The sequence below is a fragment of the Lampris incognitus genome, chromosome 4 (genome assembly GCF_029633865.1).
Source record: "Lampris incognitus isolate fLamInc1 chromosome 4, fLamInc1.hap2, whole genome shotgun sequence".
Lineage (NCBI taxonomy): Eukaryota > Metazoa > Chordata > Actinopteri > Lampriformes > Lampridae > Lampris > Lampris incognitus.
In genome coordinates, this window is record NC_079214.1 from 41,947,230 (window position 1) to 41,969,275 (window position 22,046).

A 22,046-nucleotide genomic window follows, 5' to 3' on the forward strand; every position below is an offset into this window, starting at 1 on the left:
ATGTTGAGCCTGCACGTGGGAGGGAATCTTACAAGTATTCTCACTGCCCCTAGGTGGTCTGTATGCAACATGCCCTGCGGTATGTACGTCAGTCATTGCTTATAAATACATTGCCACATATGGAGGCTGTGCCCATCCCTCTTATGGTCTAAGTCCAGAGCTAAGCTCCAACGCTTAGGCTTGACCATGTGTGGCGACAACAGGGTGTAATCCCAGACGTCATACAATCAAAAGCAATGCAGTCTTTTACCCGACCCGTTCTTTCAGCATACTACACAGGGGACAGTGTTTCAATTGATTAATATTCTGTCCCCATGAACTAAACTTCCATGATTTTAGCAGAATTGGTTAAATGTGACAACTGAGATGAGAAGGCAGAAGGTTCCAGAAATCATGGGAATACATGAAACTGAATAGTGACAACCATTCCAAAAAAAAAAAAACATCAACAAAAGTCTGTGAAACAATTTTTTTTTAAAAATTCTGACCCATTAGAAAGTCATTATCTGACAATTAATCTAGGACAATTTATATCAAATTTCAAACTAAATCTTTGTGGTTATTGTATTTAATGTGCAAGGCCATAGTCCCATGAATATAGACACAATCAACTCTGCCTTTAGAAACAGAAAAAAAAAATCAATACAAGACAAAGGATGATGCAAAATATAGAAATATTTCTTTCTTTACATATCGGAGAGCATGCGGCAGCACCAAGTAAGGCCCTGAACGTTGTCAAATGTATGTTTTTTTTCCCGCTCTCGTACAATGTGCTTGAAATGCACCATTAAATGACAGTTAGCTTGAATATAACCAGAGCAAGTGCCAAATCTAGTAAAAGCTGGTGAATCATCAGTTGTTCAACCAATGTCTACAATCTGGGTAACAAGGACGATAACACTGTTCAACCAGAGTTTGGTTTCACAGAGCAAATAGTTTGCTCTGGTAACTTTGATTTAATTACTATAATTGTTTGTTAGATTGTTCCTATGTTTTGTTTTGTTTTGTTTTGTCGGCAGAAAGGAAAAGCTGGTGGAACTCAGGGTAAGGCGCAGCAGCATCTGGGATCTGCTTTACTCGCATTTCCAAGGTTCCTCCTCAACAAGAGAGAAATCTGATGTCTTGCCATTTCTGCCCATGGTAACCTGTAAGCAATTATCAAGGAGATCTAACTATAGGGCCAAGGCACCATGCAAACCATCAAGGCTGGGGCAGAGAAACCAGTGCTTTGACGTTAATCAGGCCATTGAACTTGAATATGAATTTACAGGATGGAATTCCAATGCTGCTTCCCCAAAATATATACAAGTATTACTCTGTGAAAGTGATATGCTGATTCTTTGATTTGGTTTCATGTGACTGTGACGTGGTTTTGCCAGTGACAGTAGAAAATCACACAAATGTGAGAATTTTTAAATTGGCCATGCATTTTATGGATCCTCTGCCCAACCGAATTACCATAGGTTTGCTCCAATGAGGTAATGGAATATACTAAAAACCATATACTTAAAATCAAATATAATATTCTAAAAATTACATCATTGATATTTCTTGATTTCATCTGTTTGGATAACAACCTAAGTTATAGATAGAAAAACAGAACTTTAAATAGGCATTTCAGGAATGGATGCGTCAGTTTGGATTAGACATGGTGAAACAGCAGTCTTTATGCATACCACTAGAAATAAAAGTAATTTAGAAAATGTTGACCAAAAACCCAAAAATGTAATTTGGTCAGGGCTGCCACAAATACATGTCCAATTAAGAAATAATGATAAAAAAAATTGAGAAAATGAATTAAGACATGCCAAAGCAAATTACAAATCAAAATATGATCTAATACAAAGACAAAAGTTGACGCTTAGAAATGTATAAACAGCTTAGCAAAGTGGATAAAAGATTCATGTCAACAGCTCTCTCAAAGGTGTTCTCAGAGGAAAAGTAAATAAGATTGTAAACAAAAATAAATAATTTGAATTTGTTTAAAATTAATATTACAATGGTATCACAAAAACTGCTTTTTCATTTGGTAAATAGGTGAATAAATAATTATTAAAATATTCATTTTGCCTTTTCAACCTTTTCTGAAACTATGTAACTATGAACCTGTATATTAACATGTAAGCATGTATGTCAATATACGAAAACACACACAAAAGAAGGACAAACACACACAAGGTATACAAGACAAGCACAGATTAACGACTGAGGGGGAGTTTCTACATACAAGTCTCTATATCCGTTAATGCGAAATGTACCTTGCAGTCGTCTATCAAGATTGAGTTGTGGTGTGTTGCGTATACATTCTGGTTGCTGTTATTTTCAAAGTAGGATTGTGTCTTTGCCATCTCAAAATCATCAGCCCGGGTCTGTTGGGCATCGAAGGTGTCAAGCTCATCTTTGGAAAGGTGGTACACAATACCTGCTCCATAAGAGTCCCCTACCACATTGACAGAGGTACGGAATCGATCACTGCATTTTGACAGGGAAGAATAGGGAAAAGATGGGTAAATGATAGATACAAAAGAATATATTAAATGAAAACTTTGAGAATGACAAAGAACGAAGGAGAGGACTTGACTTAAAGCTGTTAAACCTGCCCTTTGTGTGTGTGTGTGTGTGTGTGTGTGTGTGTGTGTGTGTGTGTGTGTGTGTGTGTGTGTATATATATATGTGTGTGTGTGTGTGTGTGTGTATAAATATATATATATATATGTGTGTGTGTGTATACATATGTACATATGTATATTTACATATACATGTACACACACACACACACACACACACACACACACACACATATATATATGTGTGTGTGTGTGTGTGTGTGTGTGCTGATTAGTCAAAACATTAAAACCACAGACAGGTAAGTGAATAATATCTCATTACAATTGCACCTGTCAAGGGGTGGGATATATTAGGCAGTAAGTTAACAGTCGATGTGTTGGAAGCAGGATATGGGCAAGCATAAGGATCTAAGTGACTTTGACTGGGGCCAAATTGTGATGGCTAGACGACTGGGTCAGAGCATCTCCAAAACTGCAGGTCTTGTGGGGTGTTCCCGGTATGCAGCGGCCAGTACCTACCATGGGGATAGTGCGGGGCAGAATACCTGGGGGGGGGGGGGGCATTCTCTTGCACAAGAAATATGATCCAGTGATCACTATGACTAGATTGGAGGTGGACTGGTGCATAGCAATCCAAGCTGTACATAATAAGAATGTCTTTATAATTTTAAATGTTTACACTCCTTATGAATATTACTAAAATGAGGATGAATATCTTATTAGGCTCGCTTCTATTAGTGCATTTATTAGAGTAAGTGCATATACATGAATGCTGATATCTCAGCTAACAATTATTTGGTCAACACCTAATCCAATTTTGTCAAGATTACAAGTTGGTTCTTTCTAGTAAAGAGCTGCTGCCAGTAGGAATTTGTTTTATTACAGTTTAAATGTGACAAGATTATCAATGTATTATAATGTAATTTGAGTTTATGTTGTCTTTAATTTCTCAAAAACTGTACAGTAAAATTACATGAAACTTGTGATGGACATAGGCAGGGTCGTCCACTCCATGAATCAATTGAAAGTTCTGTCAACTATTAAGGATTTTTTTGATACAGTTCAAATATGTGGACATTATTAATGTAGTATTGTGGGAGTGAAGGAATGAGGAGACGGAGATCGAGTAGAGTCGAGTCAATTCCGTTTACTCGCCACACAAAACGACACCGATACAGCACAATCTCTCGTGCCAACCAGCTAACCGCTAGGCTGCTTCAAACATGGCTCCACCCCGGAAACTCTAAGCAGTGCTACGTCAACACGCTGAACGTCTGCCTTAAGAGCAGCAGCCCCTGGTGAAGCTACCCTCAACTGTGTATCACCACAGTATAATATAATTTGAGCTTATTTTAGTTTTAAGTTTCTCAAAAACTGTACAATAAGATCACATGAAACTTGCAATGAACATAGCCAGGGTCTTCCACTACATAAATCCATTTATTATTATAATTATTATTATTATTGTTATGATTATATTCATTTATTTTATTTTATTTGCTGAAATTGCTGAAATACGGACTTTCCTCGCCCTTTTTGTCCGCTCCAAGCACCCCTACCGTAACACCGCCAGTAGATGCGCAACAAAATCAGACGAGCGGCTGGTTTGACCAGGCTTTCGTAAATGACGGCTCACTTGATCGCAGTCCACTGACCTTACTTATCCCTTAACTATTCTCCCCCTAACAGCCGCTTTCATCGACTGCTGATTTCAACGGCTGTCAGCCGTGGATATGTTTCAAAATGTTCATTAAAAATCCAGACAGCCCAGCTCAAAACACAGAGATGCACCACCAGCAAGCTTACCTGATGCTAACACACATCAGCACACATCTCCTCTCACTGCACAATGGATGGCGCCAGTTTACATATTAATAAATACCTAAAAGAAATTATATACCTAAAACATTGCAAGCTAGATAAGTGGTTACCAATGCTCTCATTGAGTTTATGTTTATTGTGCTGTTATTTATTTTGTCAGTGCTGTTATTTATAAGTGTTACTAGTTAATAAGCTAATTTAATAAATGCTGGCCATATTTGTTTCAATTTTAATTGTTTAGATTCTTTAGAATGTGACCATGTTACTTGGTTGCATAGAAACAAGCCACCTATGGTGGAACTAAATTTGTTTTAGTGGAAGAAACTCCATATATCAAAAATAAATAAATCAAACAATGTTTATGGGTTTCGTTTCCTTACAAAGTAAAACTCTAGAAGCAGTAGAATGCTTGAGCTTATGTGTTACTGCAAATACTATCACAAGTCAAAGAAAGTTGAATCAGTTCATGTGGATACAACATTTATTGACAGATACGTACGTTTCATCACTCAACTAAGTGACATCTTCAGTCATCTTATAAATGTTGTATCCAGATGAACTGATTCAACCTTCTTTGATTTTTTTACCTTGATTATTGAGCATGCACCAAGACACTATCAGCACTGTGATTTGCCCACCGGCACAAGTCAAAACTTAAATAACTCAGTAAATACCTCAAAAAATAAAATTTCACAAATGGCCTTGTTGATTTGCTCTTTCAATTTTGTTTTAGTTTAGGACCTCAAAGTAATGTTCTGAATAGACTAGACAGTAAATGGGAAACTCACAGCAGCCAGTCAACTGCTACCAGCAGGCTAATATCCTGGGTGGGCAACCCGACCGCTGTAAGAATCAGAAGCATGGTAACCAGTCCAGCACTCGGGATACTGGCTGCTCCAACGCTGGCCAAGGTGGCTGTCATACTAAATAGGAGACAAGTACAATCCTTAACATGAAGTTACTCATAGAATGTAAAATGCATATTTTCCAAATGTATCAATACATAGGACACTGAACATAAAAAGAGTTAATGCACTAAAAAAGAAGCTCAAACAATCTGGTTGGTTATACCAATGGGTATAATTGGAAAAAAAATGCCTTCATATAAAGTACTATGTCATATGAGAGTACAAGAGCTAGACTGTTATCCATCCATCGATGAGATAGACAGACAGAGAGAGAGAGAGAGAGAGAGAGAGAGAGAGAGAGAGAGAGAGAGAGAGAGAGAGAGAGAGAGAGAGAGAGAGAGAGAGAGAGAGAGAGAGAAAGGGATGTTTGATAGATTTATTGCCAAACTTTACCATGCAATGTGAGGTCTCACCTTACAGTTACAATCTGGCCCCAGTCAAGGTCAATGCCATTCATCTGAGCTATGAAGATAGCTGCCACAGCTTCATAAAGAGCTGTGCCGTCCATGTTGATGGTGGCGCCAACTGGGAGCACAAAACGTGTAACTCTTTTGTCGATGCCCAAGTTCTCTTCTAAGCAACGGAATGTGACAGGCAAGGTACCAGCACTAAAAATAAAACATATTTTAAAAAAATGATTTAGCGTATTCTAAATTTTCATGTACAATATGCAAGGAAATCCCAAATTAGATTTTTTTTATGGTCCCAGTTCTACACTGAAATCTTGAAGACATCATAAGCACTTGTGAAAATGCACAAAGACTGGCTGAAGAGAATTTATTTGACGGGACCAACGTTATCAGTGCTTGAATAGGTTCAACATTAATTATAATATTCCTCATGAAATGTGTCAATATGTGCCTTATCGGTTTATTATTGCAGATAAGCTAAAGTCTTTGAGAAGTAGAACTTCATTACAATGAGAAAGAAAGAACTTTTCATATTGGTTCAATTTAACATGCAGAGGGAAATCACAGAAAACAGTGGCAGCTGTGACTCAGCAGTTCTTTTGTTCATTTTGTCCAATGATTAACAGTGCTTCTTGTTAGATCATACAACGGTTTTTGAGCAGGAACCTGAGAGAACTGCGCTCACCTTGGGAAAAAAATGATTATAGTATCTTCTGTCATTATAAGAACATAAAGTAAAGGAGATGTGCAAAGCAAAACAAAATAAAGGACAATCCACAGAGGGAAACTGTAAAAGGTTATGTTTGTAAAATTAGTATCTCCTGTTATCTAAACCTAAAATAAGAGAAAGTATATATATGAAAAGAGCATTCATTAAGTTTATAGCATATAGCTGTGTACTGGGGAGGAATTACAGTGTTAATAAAAAGAAGCCTCATATTGAAGGGGAAGTGTAAATGAAAGAGCTATATTGTGCTCTCAAGTATAATCGCGTATAACATCCCTATGAAAAAAAAAACTAAATAAGTAATTTCTCATACCTGGATGCTGTTCCAAGCGCTGTGACCCAAGCCTGGAAAATACCCATGAAGAACGTGAAGGGGTTGTCCCTGACTATGATAAAATATATTAGTGGCAGAAAAATGCCACCGTGAATGATGAGGCCCACTATCACGGTCACCATATACATCCCCAGTTGTCTTGCAACCACCTCTAAATCAGCAATTGAGATGATCTTCCCACAGATTAGGCAGGCGATACCAATAGGTGAGTACCTGTTAATAGAAAGAGTCATGATGACTTGAGAGATTTCTTATGGGGGGGCGGGTTTAAACTTGATTGCAGGACTATTGTTTATTTGTATGTGAACTATAGGGAATAATAAATGTGTATATAATATATAATAAAAAAGTAATGCACATCAAGGGTTGTGGTGAGGTGCTGATCACCGGAAGTAGACTTGAAAGTAAGAAAAAAAAAGTGTTGCATGTTTGGCTCCGTATGCATTTCAATTTTAAAATTTCTCTCTTATTCACTGGCGTAAATATAGGTGGTGCAGCCAGTGCAGTGGCACCAGGGCCCGTCGCTAGGGGGGGGCTCGTCAATATTTCTGCATGCATTGTCCTAGTCCAATGTTACGTGTCTGTTTTGAGCATGTGATGATAGTTTGTTTAGCGCGCGCAATACCATTTACCTATTTATCTAGCCTACCTAAGTAACGTTAGAAAAATAAAATCAAGTAAGCAAGCATGAGTTACACACATAAAAGTGGATATAAAAAGAGGAAAGAGCAAGGAAAAAAAAAGAAAGAACAGCAAAACTCCAGAAATTCGATGGATTTTTCTTAAAGAGCAGTAATAACTAATCTGTGTAAACTTTGTCTGTTACTTTGCTATTTCTATTTTATTTGTTATATTTTATGCTGTGAAGCACTTTGTGATCGTTTATCTGTGAAAGGTGCTACAAATAAATTACTAAAATTACTTACTAAACCCACCTATGGTGGTGGTGGTGGTGTGTGTGTGTGAGCGAGTGAGAGAGAGAAGGGGGGGCGGTCTACGAGGGTTGCTTGCACCAGGGCCCATAATAAATATGTTACGCCAGTGCTCTTATTTCAATGTTTTGGTCCTCAGGCCTTCTTCAAAATCAACACTAATAGTAGGACACAGGCCAGGATGGTATGTAGGCCACACCCTGGGCACAAATCTGATGGTGATTAGACATTCATGTTCCACCATTAGGGTGAGAAAAACAATCACGAGTCCTTCAGCGAATCAAGACTCAAATCTAGACAACTGATGCGTTTATAGCCACAATCCATGCTAAATGACAGAAATTGAGAACATGAGTTGAGGTATGTAAAAAATGACTCTAGCTGGATCTTGGAACCTTTAAACAAAAAAAGTACACCGTCCAAGTACCTCTTCCATAAGAGTATATACTCCTTGAAGCCATGATTAGAGTAAATAAACTTCTCTTCAAACAAGCCCCTTTCCAAGTTAGAAAATGAGGGTGAAAAGGAACTACCCATATGTACTCCATGTTTCTGAATATAAAAGGTACCTTGGAATATACAATAGTTGTGTTTTAAAATCCACTTTGCCAATTTCAAAAGGCAGTTCTTTGAGGGACTTCTGATAGAATTGTGTTTTGAAAAGAGGTATTCCAGGGCCTCAATACCTCCATCATGTGGTATGGATGTATACAAAGCATTCACATAAAAAAAAAATTTCTTAAATTTATTTCTGATTTTTCCCTTTTTTCTCCCAATTTAGTGGCCAATTGATCCCTATTTTAATTCAAACACCCACCCTCGTATTGCATGCGTTCGCCAACTGCATCTCTCCGGCCGGCAGTCTCGAAGGAGACGCCTCCCCACTTTCGTGACAAGGCGAATCCAAGCCGAACCACTGTTTTTCCGACACACACAGAGACGCATTCACATGACGAACACAAGCCGACTCCGCCCCCCCCCCCCCCGAAGACAGCGTTGCCAATGATTGCTGCTTCATCGAGTCCGGCCATAGTCGGATCTGACGAGACCGGGGCGCGAACCCCAATCCCCAGTGGGCAACTGCATCGACACCAAGCCGATGCTTAGACCGCTACGCCACCGCGGACAAGCATTCACATAAATAATACACTGAATGAATTTCCTCCTCATCTAAGAAAGTGTTAGTGGATTCTATAATTTTTACTATGTGTCCTGTGTCAAAGATAAAAGTTTCTCGGCTAATGGTCTGATAAGATAATCCACAAAGTTAGACAAACTAGAAGTAAGCGAGCCAATACTGGCAACAATGGACAGGCCTCTAGGATGTTCAAGACTTTTATGTATTTTTGGTAGTGTATAATAAATAGGAACGATATGGTGTTCAACTTTTATAAAGTCATATTCTTTTCTAGAAATTTCACCTTTCTGTAATAGATTCTCAAGGGCTTCATGAGCAACAGTCTTAAAAGACTGAGTTCTAGGGGTTTAGAGGGGGGTTTAGCATGATCCTCCCACGTGCTACGTCCCCCTGGTAAAACTCCTCACCGTCAGGTGAAAGAAGCGGCTGGTGACTCCACATGTATTGGAGGAGGCATGTGGTAGTCTGCAGCCCTCCCCGGATCAGCAGAGGGGGTGGAGCAGCGACCGGGCCGGCTCGGAAGAGTGGGGTAATTGGCCAAGTACATTTGGGGAGAAAAAGGGGGGAAATCCAAAAAAAAATGGAGCAGGAGGAAGTTACAACTTATAATTTCTTGCCCCTTGCTAATGCTCATTTAATAAACCTAAACAATAAGCTTAGTTTTTAGAGTATGTCATTCTCAATAACTATCTCACAACGACTCAATAAAAAATAATAAAAGCAATAAAAAACAACAAAACAACAAAAACAAAAAGAAAGAACGCAATAACAATGATTTCCAAGAAACGACAATAACAGTATCTACCATGGGTGTCACGGTCATGAGAGGCGCAAAACCTCCTCCACATCGTTGTACCGCTTTAAACAATTTTTTGTTTGTTTGTTTGTTTGTTTTTTAAACATAATCTTAAATAAAAGAGAAATATAAAAGAGAAATGCATATGGAGCCAGAGTGTGCGGCATTTTTTTCCTACTTTCAATGTATATAATATCATCACTTTGAGGAAGAGTAGTTTTCCTGATTAGCATACATAATATTCTGCATGGATACCATTACAGAAAGGAGGAAGTGTAAAACAATTAGGGGTGTCTAACAAAACTTACCACATGATTGCGCTGACCAGCCTCATAACAATCTCATTCAATACATTAAAAAACTCCAACATCAGTTTGGCCTTCTCTCCCATTTTCCCCATGATGATTCCAAAAGCAACAAAAAACCCAATCAAACCTGCAAATAAAGAGCACACAGTATGAAACAAGAAACCAGTAATTAGATGTTTTAGCAATTTGTCATATAATTTAATTCTTAGCCTGACTGATAAGTTTTCCAAATGTTAGAACATAAAATATTTAGTGGCAAATAGCTGAGAGTCTTAGAAAATAAATTATAACTTTGCCCTTTACCCTATACAGGTTTTAAACATTCAAATCTATCAGTTATTTAAAAGTGCAGATTATCTGGTTATGTTGTTCTTCAAGCATTATGTATGATATGTGTCTAAACCATTTTAAAAAGCTGAGATGGCTATGTAAACATCTACAGCAAAGGAATTGCCAAGGGTCCAAGTTGCAGGAGAGTTTTGAAAAGAGCTGCAAAGTCCAGCACTCATACAATAAACATTATGCTTACTTACATATTTGAATTAATATTCTATCAAATGCACTAGCCTACTTTATTGTGGACTTGTTGAAGTGCATCTAAATACATAAAAAAACTTACTGTTAAGCAAGAGCTACAAAATAGTATAAGGGACTAATATGTGCAATTTTCAATGCATCTATGTTATTATTGAAAAGAAAACCAAAAACTGCTTTCTTTTCTTTTCACTAACCGAGGACATTCATTCCACTCTTGAACTGAAGCGACCGCTTGACCGTGAACTGTGGTGGTGCTTTGGTCCTGTTAGTAGGCACTGGCACTTTATTTGATACGGTTTGGATCTGGAAATGAGGGAAAATTTCAAAATCAGATGAAACGTTATGGCTAACGATGAACATCACGCATATCCTAGAAGCACAGACAAGAAGCTCATGATCTCGAATCTCATATTCTAGAACAGTGTTTCTCAACCGGGGGTCCGCGGACCCCTAGTGGTCCGTGGTGTAATTGCAAGGGGTCCGTGAAAATAAAATATCTTTAAAAAAAAGATCCTATGACATTTATAGAAATAGGATTATTTTACTCAAATGTGACTGAGACCTTTATCTACCTAAACTATAAAGGATAACAGGACTTTTTCTCTAATTACATCTGTTTCACAAGTGTAATTTATTGTATTTTAATAAGAGATCTCACTCCCGTTTGCATTGTTAAAAGTTACTGCATAAAAATTCTGTTGTTACATATATCTGAAAGTTACTGAATACATATTCTGTTTTGTTACATATATCTGAAAGTTATTGCATAAGAATTCTGTTTTTTTAACTATATCTAAGTTACAACTGAAAGCTCTTATTTTTGCCCCAAAGAGTGAATAAATGCTATAATGCAATTTAAAATGCAGTTTCTACTGTTTCTATCAAATTGCAACCCCCCTCCCCCAAGATCAGGTGGAGGGGTCCTCAGGGTAGATCAAAAATACGCAGGGGGTCCAGGACCCCAAAAAGGTTGAGAACCACTGTTCTAGAAGACACCCACCTGTTGGAAGCAGGCCTGCACCAAGTTCTCAGGAACGAGATTTCGAATGAGATCAAAGAAAGCATCAATACTGGAAACCTCATCATTCTTCTTGCCGTGTCCAAGATTTGCTCTCAGTTTTGGGTTCCCTGGATGGATAAGCAGCACCAGGATCACCCCCAAAATAGCAGCTATCACTGTTGTGGACATGTAGTAAACCATGGCCCTGGTGCCTAACCGACCACTGGACTTGGCATCCAAACCAGCAAGTCCTGTTGGTGTGGTAAATGTTGTTGTCAATGAAACATTGTAGTCAAATACATTTCAAATTTTTAAGTGATACTGACATCAAAATCTGAAAATTGTTATGTTCTGAGTTGGAATGTGACCACGGAGAAATTCAGTGGCCAAAACAGCACGTCTGCGGCCGCTCCAGAGAGATCTGTGATTGGCTGTAGATGGTGTCCAATGACAAATTGTGCCGGTGCATACGTAGACACCAGTCAGTTTGCATATAGGGTGTGTCCATAGCGAGATGCTATAAAACCACAGAGAAGCCGTTCTTTCACCCCCTCCTGCTAGCTACTTGGCTCGAGTTGGGGCTATTTTCTGAGACTTTATTGTTGATCTTGCTATGACATATTGCTATCTATCTATCTATCTATCTATCTATCTATCTATCTATCTATCTATCTATCTATCTATCTATCTATCTATCTATCTATCTATCTATCTATCTATCTATCTATCTATCTATCTATCTATCTATCTATCTATCTATCTATCTATCTATCTATCTATCTATCTATCTATCTATCCATCTATTTATCTAAATAGCTATCATCTATCTATCTAACAGTTAACATTTGTATCATTGAACATATTATTCACCAAGTTGTATTGCACTGCCGTGCAGTAGGCCTACCACCATGCCATGGTTTCTACGGCAAGTGACGATTGGTACTGAGCCCCACCCACACGAAAACAGTAGCCAATAGCTTTGAATTCATAAAACCGCACATACTTTCGGTTATGATTCAAACTCCCAATGTTAAAACATGTGTTCAGAAAAGACATGTCAGTCTCTCTTTAAGGTCCTGATTTACTAACCAGGTACCTGACCAAATTACACAAACATGATTCAGAAGATTTAGAAGAAGCAGGAGTGCAGGGTCATTAAGCTTTTAAACAAATCTATAGTTTGAGGTTATCATTAATCAATTAAAATTGTCTGTCATTTAGCGTTATCAGAAAATTGAAGTTTTATGTTTTATTCTACTCGATGTTTCGCTCCCAGAGAATCATATCTTAGCTATTTCCTATATGCCAGCTGATGAGTGTTGCTTGCTCTCGACATTGCTTCGTGTGGCAGATTGCCAAAGGCTGAAAAGAATGGACAGGGAATGACGAAGAGGACGAATATGAAGGGAATGATATACCATTCTCTAGGTTGGGGGATGAAAGGCACACAAGGAGGGAGACAGATTTTTCTTTCACGGCCATTTTATTTTGATCCTGACATAGAATCTAAAAAAAAAAAAAGAAAAGAAAAAGAAAGGAAGGAAGGAAGGAAGCTTTATGCTTTTCCATTTCCCTAAAGCAGGTACAACCAGTGCTGTGAAAGTTGAATATTCCATTTCTAAATAGAATATTTACTTAAGCATTTCAACAGGGACGCTCCCCGTTTTCTGCAATGGCTTATCAAGCAGACACAAAACATTGTGGCTTAACTTTGTATAATAAATTTCATAGTCCTATCTTTCATCTTTTTTGTAAGTCATGAACTGGCCTGGAGACTACTTTTTAAAATTAACTTTTCAGGGAAATGAAATATAACATCTATATGCCTGAGGAAGGATTTGAAAATATCTGAATACATTTAAGAAAAGGGAAACAGGGAGAAAGTAATTATTCCGCTATTATGCTGTTACCGTCACCCATAGCCAAAATTAAAGTGACCTCAGTTGTACAGGTATTCAGGTAGATTTGAGCCGTAAAGTGCCTTGATGCCCAGCAATAGGTATTCATTCATCTAAAAGGAGCTTAACTCAGATGTAGGAAAGATTTTGACTTCCTGGAGGGATTCCCTTTTATGTCTCACCCACCTGTGACCAGACTGGAAACAACCAGAGGCAAAATAAGCATCTTCAGCATCCTCATAAGAATTTCTCCTGGGAAGCTGATAATCATTATAACGTCAGGGGGGAGTGGTGATATATGTCGCAGCAGCATCCCAGCAATGGAACCCAGGAACACACCTGAGAAAACAATATTTTAAATGACAAAGGGTTTTTTTGTAGGTTTTTTTTATTTTATTTTTTTAACTGCAGCAGTTTACAGAAATGGAGTCACTTCTGCTTACCAAGTATGGTGAGCGTCAGAACCATGTTCTTCATAATTTTATCACATATTCCCCAACATGGAGGCTCGGGTGCGTCAACTATTGGCTCCAAATGGCTTTCATGCATCCTGACTTCCACTTGCTTCTGCATTTTGTTGGCACTAAAGCAGGGGGACAGACAATACAAGGGTCATCATTTGACAAGGAGTGTTAATTTGAAGATAAATTTTGATTCCGTTTCTCCTGCATTCCAAAAGGTAGTGTTAAGCCATTAACACTAGTGGAAAGCAATCAATATTTGAGTGAATAAACATGCAGGTCTACTGAATAATAATAATTTCTTTGGAAATTAGCTTAAAGTTGGGAAAACTGCAATGACAACACATTGGAATGCACTGTGTATTTTTTCAATGCATATGAAAATAAACTTGAAGTGAACAAAAACAGGTGTGGGTGAATTCTCTTGAAATTGACATGTCGATGAGAAGTAGCCCTACAACCTTTTCCCTCTAAGTCAACTGTGCACATGCATAACTCACATCTACAGGTGAGTCAGATTGGGCAGTGACAGTGTCAAACCCAAAACATTATGTATTTAGGTATGGGTGAGTAAGAAGTCAATCATATTTCACAAGCCAGAAAATCATTCACTGCTGATCTCAGCACAGGAAGCTGGAGGAACACTGGATGAACCAAAAATAATTCATCTTATTCACCTTGCCATCACGCAGAAGTGTCTCCAATTTTAAAACTTCACTATAAAAATACAGTTTCAAGAGTAGGATTAATCACAGTCACAGCTGGAAATCAGTAGCTACAATAAAATATGTCCCATGGCTGAGCTATGTTTTCTTTCCATTGTTTTATGAATAGCGGCACGGTGGCGCAGTGGTTAGCACGGTCGCCTCACAGCAGGAAGGTCCTGGGTTCGAGCCTCGGGGTAGTCCAACCTTGGGGGTTGTCCCGGGTTGTCCTTTGTGTGGCGTTTGCACGCCCCCCCCCCCCCCCCCGTGCATGTGTGGGTTTCCTCCAGGGGCTCCAGTTTCCTCCCACAGTCCAAAGACATGTAGGTCAGGTGAATCGGCCATACTAAATTGTCTCTAGGTGTGTGTGTGTGATGGCATTGTGGCCTGTCCAGAGTGTCTCCCCGCCTGCCGCCCAATGACTGCTGGGATAGGCTTCAGCATTCCTGCGACCCTGAGAGCAGGATAAGTGGTTCGGATAATGGATGGAATGGATGGATGTTTTATGAATGAAAGTCAATCAGCAGGGGCAGCCATTTGCCTTCATTCATTTAATATCATGAAAAGCGTGATGGTTAAACACATTTGACATCTTTTAATAAGGGCTTTGAAATTATGATAGTCTGATCTCTGTCATTTCATGTCAGACTTGGTTGCGTTCGTGTGACGGTCTGCCAAGGAGGCTGCACATCCACAGACTGACAGGCAAAATGTTTTTATTAGGTAGCTTTTTCTATAGCTTGAGCACTACATGTTAACAACTTTTTGTTCCCATATTACCCATTCAATCGACTCGGGCACAGCGCAAAAGTCTTATAATGGCAGGAGAAACACTGGTTTTTCTGTCCTAGGTGAAAAGAAAAAAAAAGGTTTGTCGCCAAGTCCAAGCACTGGAGAAGGGAAGATTGGTACGCCTGGCAGAGATCTGCACGCTACTGAGTGCACTCCCCTAGTTTTGGAGAGTAAATGTGAAGCAGAGATTGACAGCATAAAGAGGGAAGAGTGGATGTCATACAAAACAGGCAATATACTGGATTTAAACCTCCAATAGCATAAGCACATGATGTGACTTTGTGTTACGGGCCAATTCAGTTTCTTTGCATCTCACAAAATGCTAATTCATCCCAGTACTACTGGTATTACTACTGCTGCTTTACTGTGGGAAATAGTAGCAATAAAACATGGCAAATCAAGATCAACCAGTTACTGAGTGATTTAAATGTTGAACAAATACACATATAGTGACATACACATGCATAGATACACTAACAGATGACTAGACTTACACACATTTTAGAAAACCTGAGTGCATATCCTCTCAAACACAACTAGAGATATTAAATGTTTGCAAATTCCTGTTCATATTTTGTGTGTATGCGTGTTTTTGTTTTTGTTTCTTTCCTATATTGTACATTCCCAGTGCTTACAATTTGGTTTTATTCGGTCAATTTACTAATGTAATGCTTCACACATTCTCATACTTTATACTGGGTGCCATGGACAACAAAAACAACAATCAAACACAATTAGGAATGATCTGTTCCATCCGGGCTACGTAGCAGTCTATTCCATTGCCTACCAACATGGGGATATCTGGTTAGAATCCCCGTGTTACCTCCGGCTTGGTCGGGCGTCTCTACAGACACATTGGCCGTGTCTGCGGGTGGGAAGCCGGATGTGGGTATGTCGCCCTGGTCGCTGCACTAGCGCCATCTCTGGTTGGACAGGGCACATGTCGGGGGGGGGGGAACTGGGGGGAGTAGCGTGATCCTCCCACATGCTACGTCCCCCTGGGGAAACTCCTCACTGTCAGGTGAAAAGAAGCGGCTGGCAACTTCGCATGTATTGGAGGAGGTATGTGGTAGTCTGCAGCCCTCCCCGGATCGGCAGAGGGGGTGGAGCAGTGACCGAGACAGCTCAGAAGAGTGGGGTAATGGACTCTGTGCATAACTGTAGTCCACTGACTTCCGGTTTCTACAGCACCAGTCATACCAGTTTCCTGTTTGTTGGTGTGTGCTATTGACAATGGCATATTTTTCACGATGCCTGCAAGATTTACCATGGACAAATGTCAACGATATGCACAGAATTGTCGAAAAACATTCACCTGCACCTACCAGCAAACAAGTGAAAAGTTTCAAGTTGTACATATCAAGTTACCTCCACAATTTTGAGGATGAGTATCCCCATCCTCATAAATGTCGTTGATATTTATCCATGGTAAATCTTGCAGGCATCGCGGAAAATATGGCATTGTCAATAGCACACGCCAACAAACAGGAAACTGGTATGACCGCTGCAGTAGAAACCAGAAGTGAGTGGTCTACAGTTATGCATAGAAGCCATTGGCTGGATGCAATTGGAGAGAAAAGGGGAGGGGGGGGATCCAAAAAAAAAAAGGAACGATCTGTTTCTGGTGGGAGCTTCCAAATTTGCAAGACATTGTGTCTTCAGTGAAGTTATAGTAGTTATTCGGAGCATGTGTTTTTGTAAATGTATTTATGTGTGTGTGTGTGTGTGTGTGTGTGTGCATGTGTGCATGTGCACATGTTTGAGGTCTAAGGTCAGTGACTTGTACTTGTGTTCTGTGGGCAAAATACAGAGACAGCGATTGAGTCTCTAGGTAATCTTCCTCCTTAGAGATCCCAGAACTTAATATCAGGTGATCCCTCCTTCACCCTTCACTCTCCTATACTTTCCTTCATCTCACGGCTGCATCACATCACCAAAGCAACAAGCATCCTAGGTTTGTTGTGGTCTGGCTTAAAGGCTCTTTGACTTACAGATCACTCCTCCCCTGGGTGCCCTCTAAATCCTCTGCCAAGCACAACCCTGTGCTGTTATGTAACGCTGAGGGCCCCTGTCATCTGGACACTCCCATGTCCTGTGCACGGTGTTGTCACTTATTGCTCCAGATCATATGTCTGAGCTGGACATTATTAGTTGGACCCCATTTTATGTTGTTTCCTACTTGTAACCACCAAGTGCAACTTTAAAGTGTCTGTAGCTGTGTTGAAACTCTCATAACTTTCACAGGTTGAACAACATGTTTCCTCAATCACAAGTTTATGTTATACTGCAATTATCTTTTCTGGAAGAATATATAGAGGGTTGTGAATGGTGGGTTTTTTTTAACCCTTCCTTGGTGGTTTTAAAAAATTGTTGGTACTTTATTGTTACAGTTCTACTTTATATAAGAAAAGCAAGGGGAGCAGGGAAAAGTTGAGATGAGAGCGACTGCCAAGTCAATCAGGTCTGTCTGATACACTGTGCTCTAATGAGACGTAAGCCTTTTAAAGAGGATAAAATTAGCACGTCAAGCACACAAGTGATTGAATTACGTAACAGTGAAGGGGCTTCCCATGAAATGTCAAGGTGTCACCACCAAATAACTATTACGCACTTAAAGGCAGGGAGATTACGCATCTGATTTAACAGGGCCGGGGAGACATGGTCCCCTCAGTCAGTCATTGTACTTGGCTGAGTCGAGATAAGTTATTCTGTACATTTTAACAAGTCCAAAGTCACCACGAATCGTACAAGACAAGTGGAAGGTTTATATAAATCACTAGTCATCAACAGCAATGCTTGAATGAAATCAGTTGATTAGATCGGTTAAGGTTTCTCTTGAGGGTTGATTGGATAATTATCTCTTAATACCATTAAGAGTCTCACAGGATATTCTCTAGGCTCCTAATTAGCAATACCAAGCCTGGCAAGCTGTTTGCAGGATGGTTTCACAGGCAGGGGTCATGGGACCGAACAGGATCAGGTTGTACAAGCATGCTCTTCCCAAAGAGAAATTACCACTAGCTCTGAGCAAAATAGACAAGTATGAATTATCTTCTTTTTTTTTGGATTAAATCATCACTGCTGAGACATTATCTTTTCAATGTGTCTTGATGCATGCTCAATAATCCAGGTAAGAAAATCAAAGAAGGTTGAATCAGTTCATTTAGATACGTTTATTGACAGATACGTTTCATCACTCAACTAAGTGACATCGTCAGTCTAAACTGACTGCAGGTATATCATACCTGCAGGTATCATACCTGCAGTCAGTTTAGACTGAAGATGTCACTTAGTTGAGTGATGAAAGGTATCTGTCAATAAACGTATCTAAATGAACTGATTCAACCTTCTTTGATTATCTTTTCAAGTTGCAAATGTGTCAGTAACAGGGCATTACAAATTATATAAAACATGTTTTATTTTGTTATTTGTGACACCTTGTCGATATTCACACATTGCTGCATCAAAAAAAGGCATCTTAGCTGTTTAACAAAATTAAATCTTCCAACAATTTTTTTTTAACGGAGCAGGACATCAGTTATGCACCCACCCCATTCAATTAGATGCTGAACAATGCGCTGACACGTTGCCAGCAGCATACTGCGCTAAATCAACCACACAAACGACATTAACATTATCAGGAGTTACTGCAGCACTCCAATTTTTGCTTACCAGATATTGGGCACAGTACGTTGCTTGAGCTCAAAATGTATTCGTGAAAAGTAACTACACTGCTATTGGCTTTAGTAAAAAATGTAGCAAAATCATGGTTTATCCATTTGTAAATTCAGCTGGAATCCTGCAGGAAAAAAAGGAAAGAAAAGAAAAGACAAAGTATTTTGTACCCTTTGGAAAGGGTTCTGGAACCTTGAAAAATCTGAATAACAGTTCAGTCAAAACCAAGAGGCTCCTCCTTTGCGTCCAGTGTCAACCCTCTAACCAGAGTACAATGAGTGATATCCACAGTGACAGACGCCTGCTCATCCAACCACCTGTGGAAAGGTAAACTGACTAACTTGGGAGTTTTGGTAGGAGTCTCCCAGAGGAAGAGGGCGGAGTCTACCTGCTCAGCTTAGTTGTAAGAGGTGATAGGAAATCTTTGGTGCTCTTTTTTTTTTCTACTTCACTGTTTAATCCTTCCAAAAGAATGGCCCTGAATGCCTTGGGTGCAAAACCAGATCAAAACTCTCAAGGCTCTGAAGAAAAATCCAGAGATCATACAAAGGAGAAATAGGTTACTTTGCCCCAATATGAAATACAGTTATGCTTTTGATATTTTGCACAACCAATCAAAATTGCAGTATTGAGGTCTATGGAAACAAAACCAATTATAAAAAACAGACTTTGAAATGAGTCCTGGTGGGAAGCTGGGAATGGACTATTTTAGACTTCTCATAGCCATACAGTGTATTACTTATGCACCTTTCCAAATGGTACATGTGCAACACATACATAGAAACGCTAAGCGAGGGCCCCAAACAAATGTATACAAGTCTTTAGAGCTTGGGTGTTGTACAGTATTCTCATAAATTTAGCAAGAGTTCTGAAACAACTTGGCCCCATGCTCACAACTGTCAACCACTAAGGCAGTTGCCTGCAGTCAATTTCTAACACCTCATTGTATTGTGATGGGAAAAGTGTCATTGAATAAGCATTGACATTGTCAGAAACAATGACGTTAACACATTTGCCATAAAGCAACATATTAAGCTAAATAACAGAAATAGAGAGGAAAAAACTGGGCGAGCCTAATTGAAATGGAATTGTCATTTTCTGTTCAAATAACAAAACTTGCTCCTGCTTTAGCTTTCCAACTGTATTTTTAACTAAAAAAAACAAACATGTATTTGTAATCACTTATTTGTGTCTTACTATAACCACTGTATATGCTATACACAATAGACAAATGAAAGGTCTGCCAGGTAGATCAAGATACTGCCAGAGCCCCTTAGCATCCATAGCATTGCATCATAGCGTACAGCTAAGTTCATATTCATACTTCATTCATGCTGTTGAGAGACATACATTTATGGACTTATTTTAACCCCCCCCTTTACCACGCTTATGGATATTTGGTAAATTACAGTAAATTTAATGCAATAATGGATTTTAATGAAACATTTATTCTTGTCAAGTCAAGTTTATGTGTATAGTCCAAAATCACAAATGTGTCTTATGGGGCTGTACAATAAGAACTACGATCAGTACAATGTTAGACTACCCCCTATCCTTGGACCATCAACTCTGATGAGGAAAAACACCGCCAGAAAAAAAATGTATCAGGGAAACATAAATGGAAGAAACCTCAAGAAGAGCAACACAGGAGGGATGCCTCTTCCACGACGGACAGACGTGCAATAGGTGTGGAGTGCACAGAACAGACCTTCTAGTGGGTTTTGAGAGGGTTTGATCCTCCTATATTCAAAACAAAGGGCGTTAACTCATGCTAATCACAGCTTCTTCCCTCCAGTTAGGTGGGTGAGGTGACATAGTTCAGAAATTCAGCTTTAAAATAAAAATAATACAAACTATTACGATAAGATCACTTAATCTATTTGGCCATTATGATAAAGTGGCTGCAACTTTGTTTAAGTATGATCGATGAGATTAATGCTTTTTCATCATCTATAACTTCCCAGCCATGATCCAGCATTGTCTCGTATGACCCAGTGACATAATACTATTTAATCATTTTGATGGCATGACCATGGCACTATTTAGATCCATGACTGGGCAGACATCATAACATTAAGCTGCGGGGAAAGCTTGGCCTTTTTATCTCTTACAATAGCGAATCGGTAGTATTGTTTAATCGCTGCGCAGAAGAGAGCTGGAAGCATAATGCCAATTCACACAAAGGATGGCTATTGGAATATGACAAAATTTCCCATGTAATAAATGGGCCTGTTTTTATCATGGATTTCTGTGACTGGTCCTAGACTTTTGATAGCTCCTATGGGGATGCTAGGAAAATGCTGGTTCAACGTTCACTCTTTCTGAGCTGTTCCAGTCCTTTGAAGGGGAAAGTGCAAGGATCTAAGAGCACATGGCAAACCATTCGTCTCTGACTCATGCAACGCCACACCTTGCCCAGCCTTTTCACTGAGCTGACCTCATGCTGCACCACCTGACAACACACACAGCAGAGACAGCAGGTGTCTATAATTAACTAATCTGTCCTGAGCCATTCTAATCCAGCACACATACACACAGAGTCGCGCAAGACACACAAGTTTACTCGCAAAAGAAGACATGCTGAGACATTTTATGACATATGTCCATAAAGCACATCTCCACTGGTCTGATCTTTCTGATGGCTGTGATGGTTGTTTGTGCTCTCTGCTAATCTCCAACTGTTCCATCCTCTCAGTTACAATGACCTACTTGTACATGATCTGAGATACAAAGTGTGACAATGTTGCATCCAGTTGAACATCATAAATATTGTCCATGGACAAAGGAAAAAAGTATTACCTTGTCTCTTATGCGTAGTCACACTTCGTATGTGCACCCATTATTTATTTATTTATCCATTATTTTCCATTATTTATCTATTATTTATATGCATGCGTTAATGACCATTACATAACATGGATACTTTTTTTGTATGCACAAAGTCAATATATTATACAGAATTGTGATTTAGTGTATGGACACGGCAGCTTTGGAAGTTTGTCAGTGGAAAAAAGGCTGTAAGTCAGAGCCTCCGTCAA

General features: G+C 39.2%; 1 protein-coding gene across 1 annotated transcript; it reads right to left on the reverse strand.

Moving 5' to 3' along the window:
- Positions 1–1,073: 1,073 nt before the first annotated feature.
- LOC130111144 (excitatory amino acid transporter 2-like) lies at positions 1,074–13,980 on the reverse strand. The gene is made up of 10 exons (XM_056278193.1): positions 13,820–13,980; positions 13,563–13,715; positions 11,479–11,729; positions 10,673–10,781; positions 9,942–10,068; positions 6,747–6,980; positions 5,710–5,904; positions 5,177–5,311; positions 2,259–2,472; positions 1,074–1,145 (listed from the first exon to the last, which is right to left on the reverse strand). Exons 1-10 carry the CDS (start codon positions 13,947–13,949, stop codon positions 1,074–1,076), a joined length of 1,620 nt encoding a protein of 539 aa, XP_056134168.1. The 5' UTR covers positions 13,950–13,980.
- Positions 13,981–22,046: the final 8,066 nt, after the last annotated feature.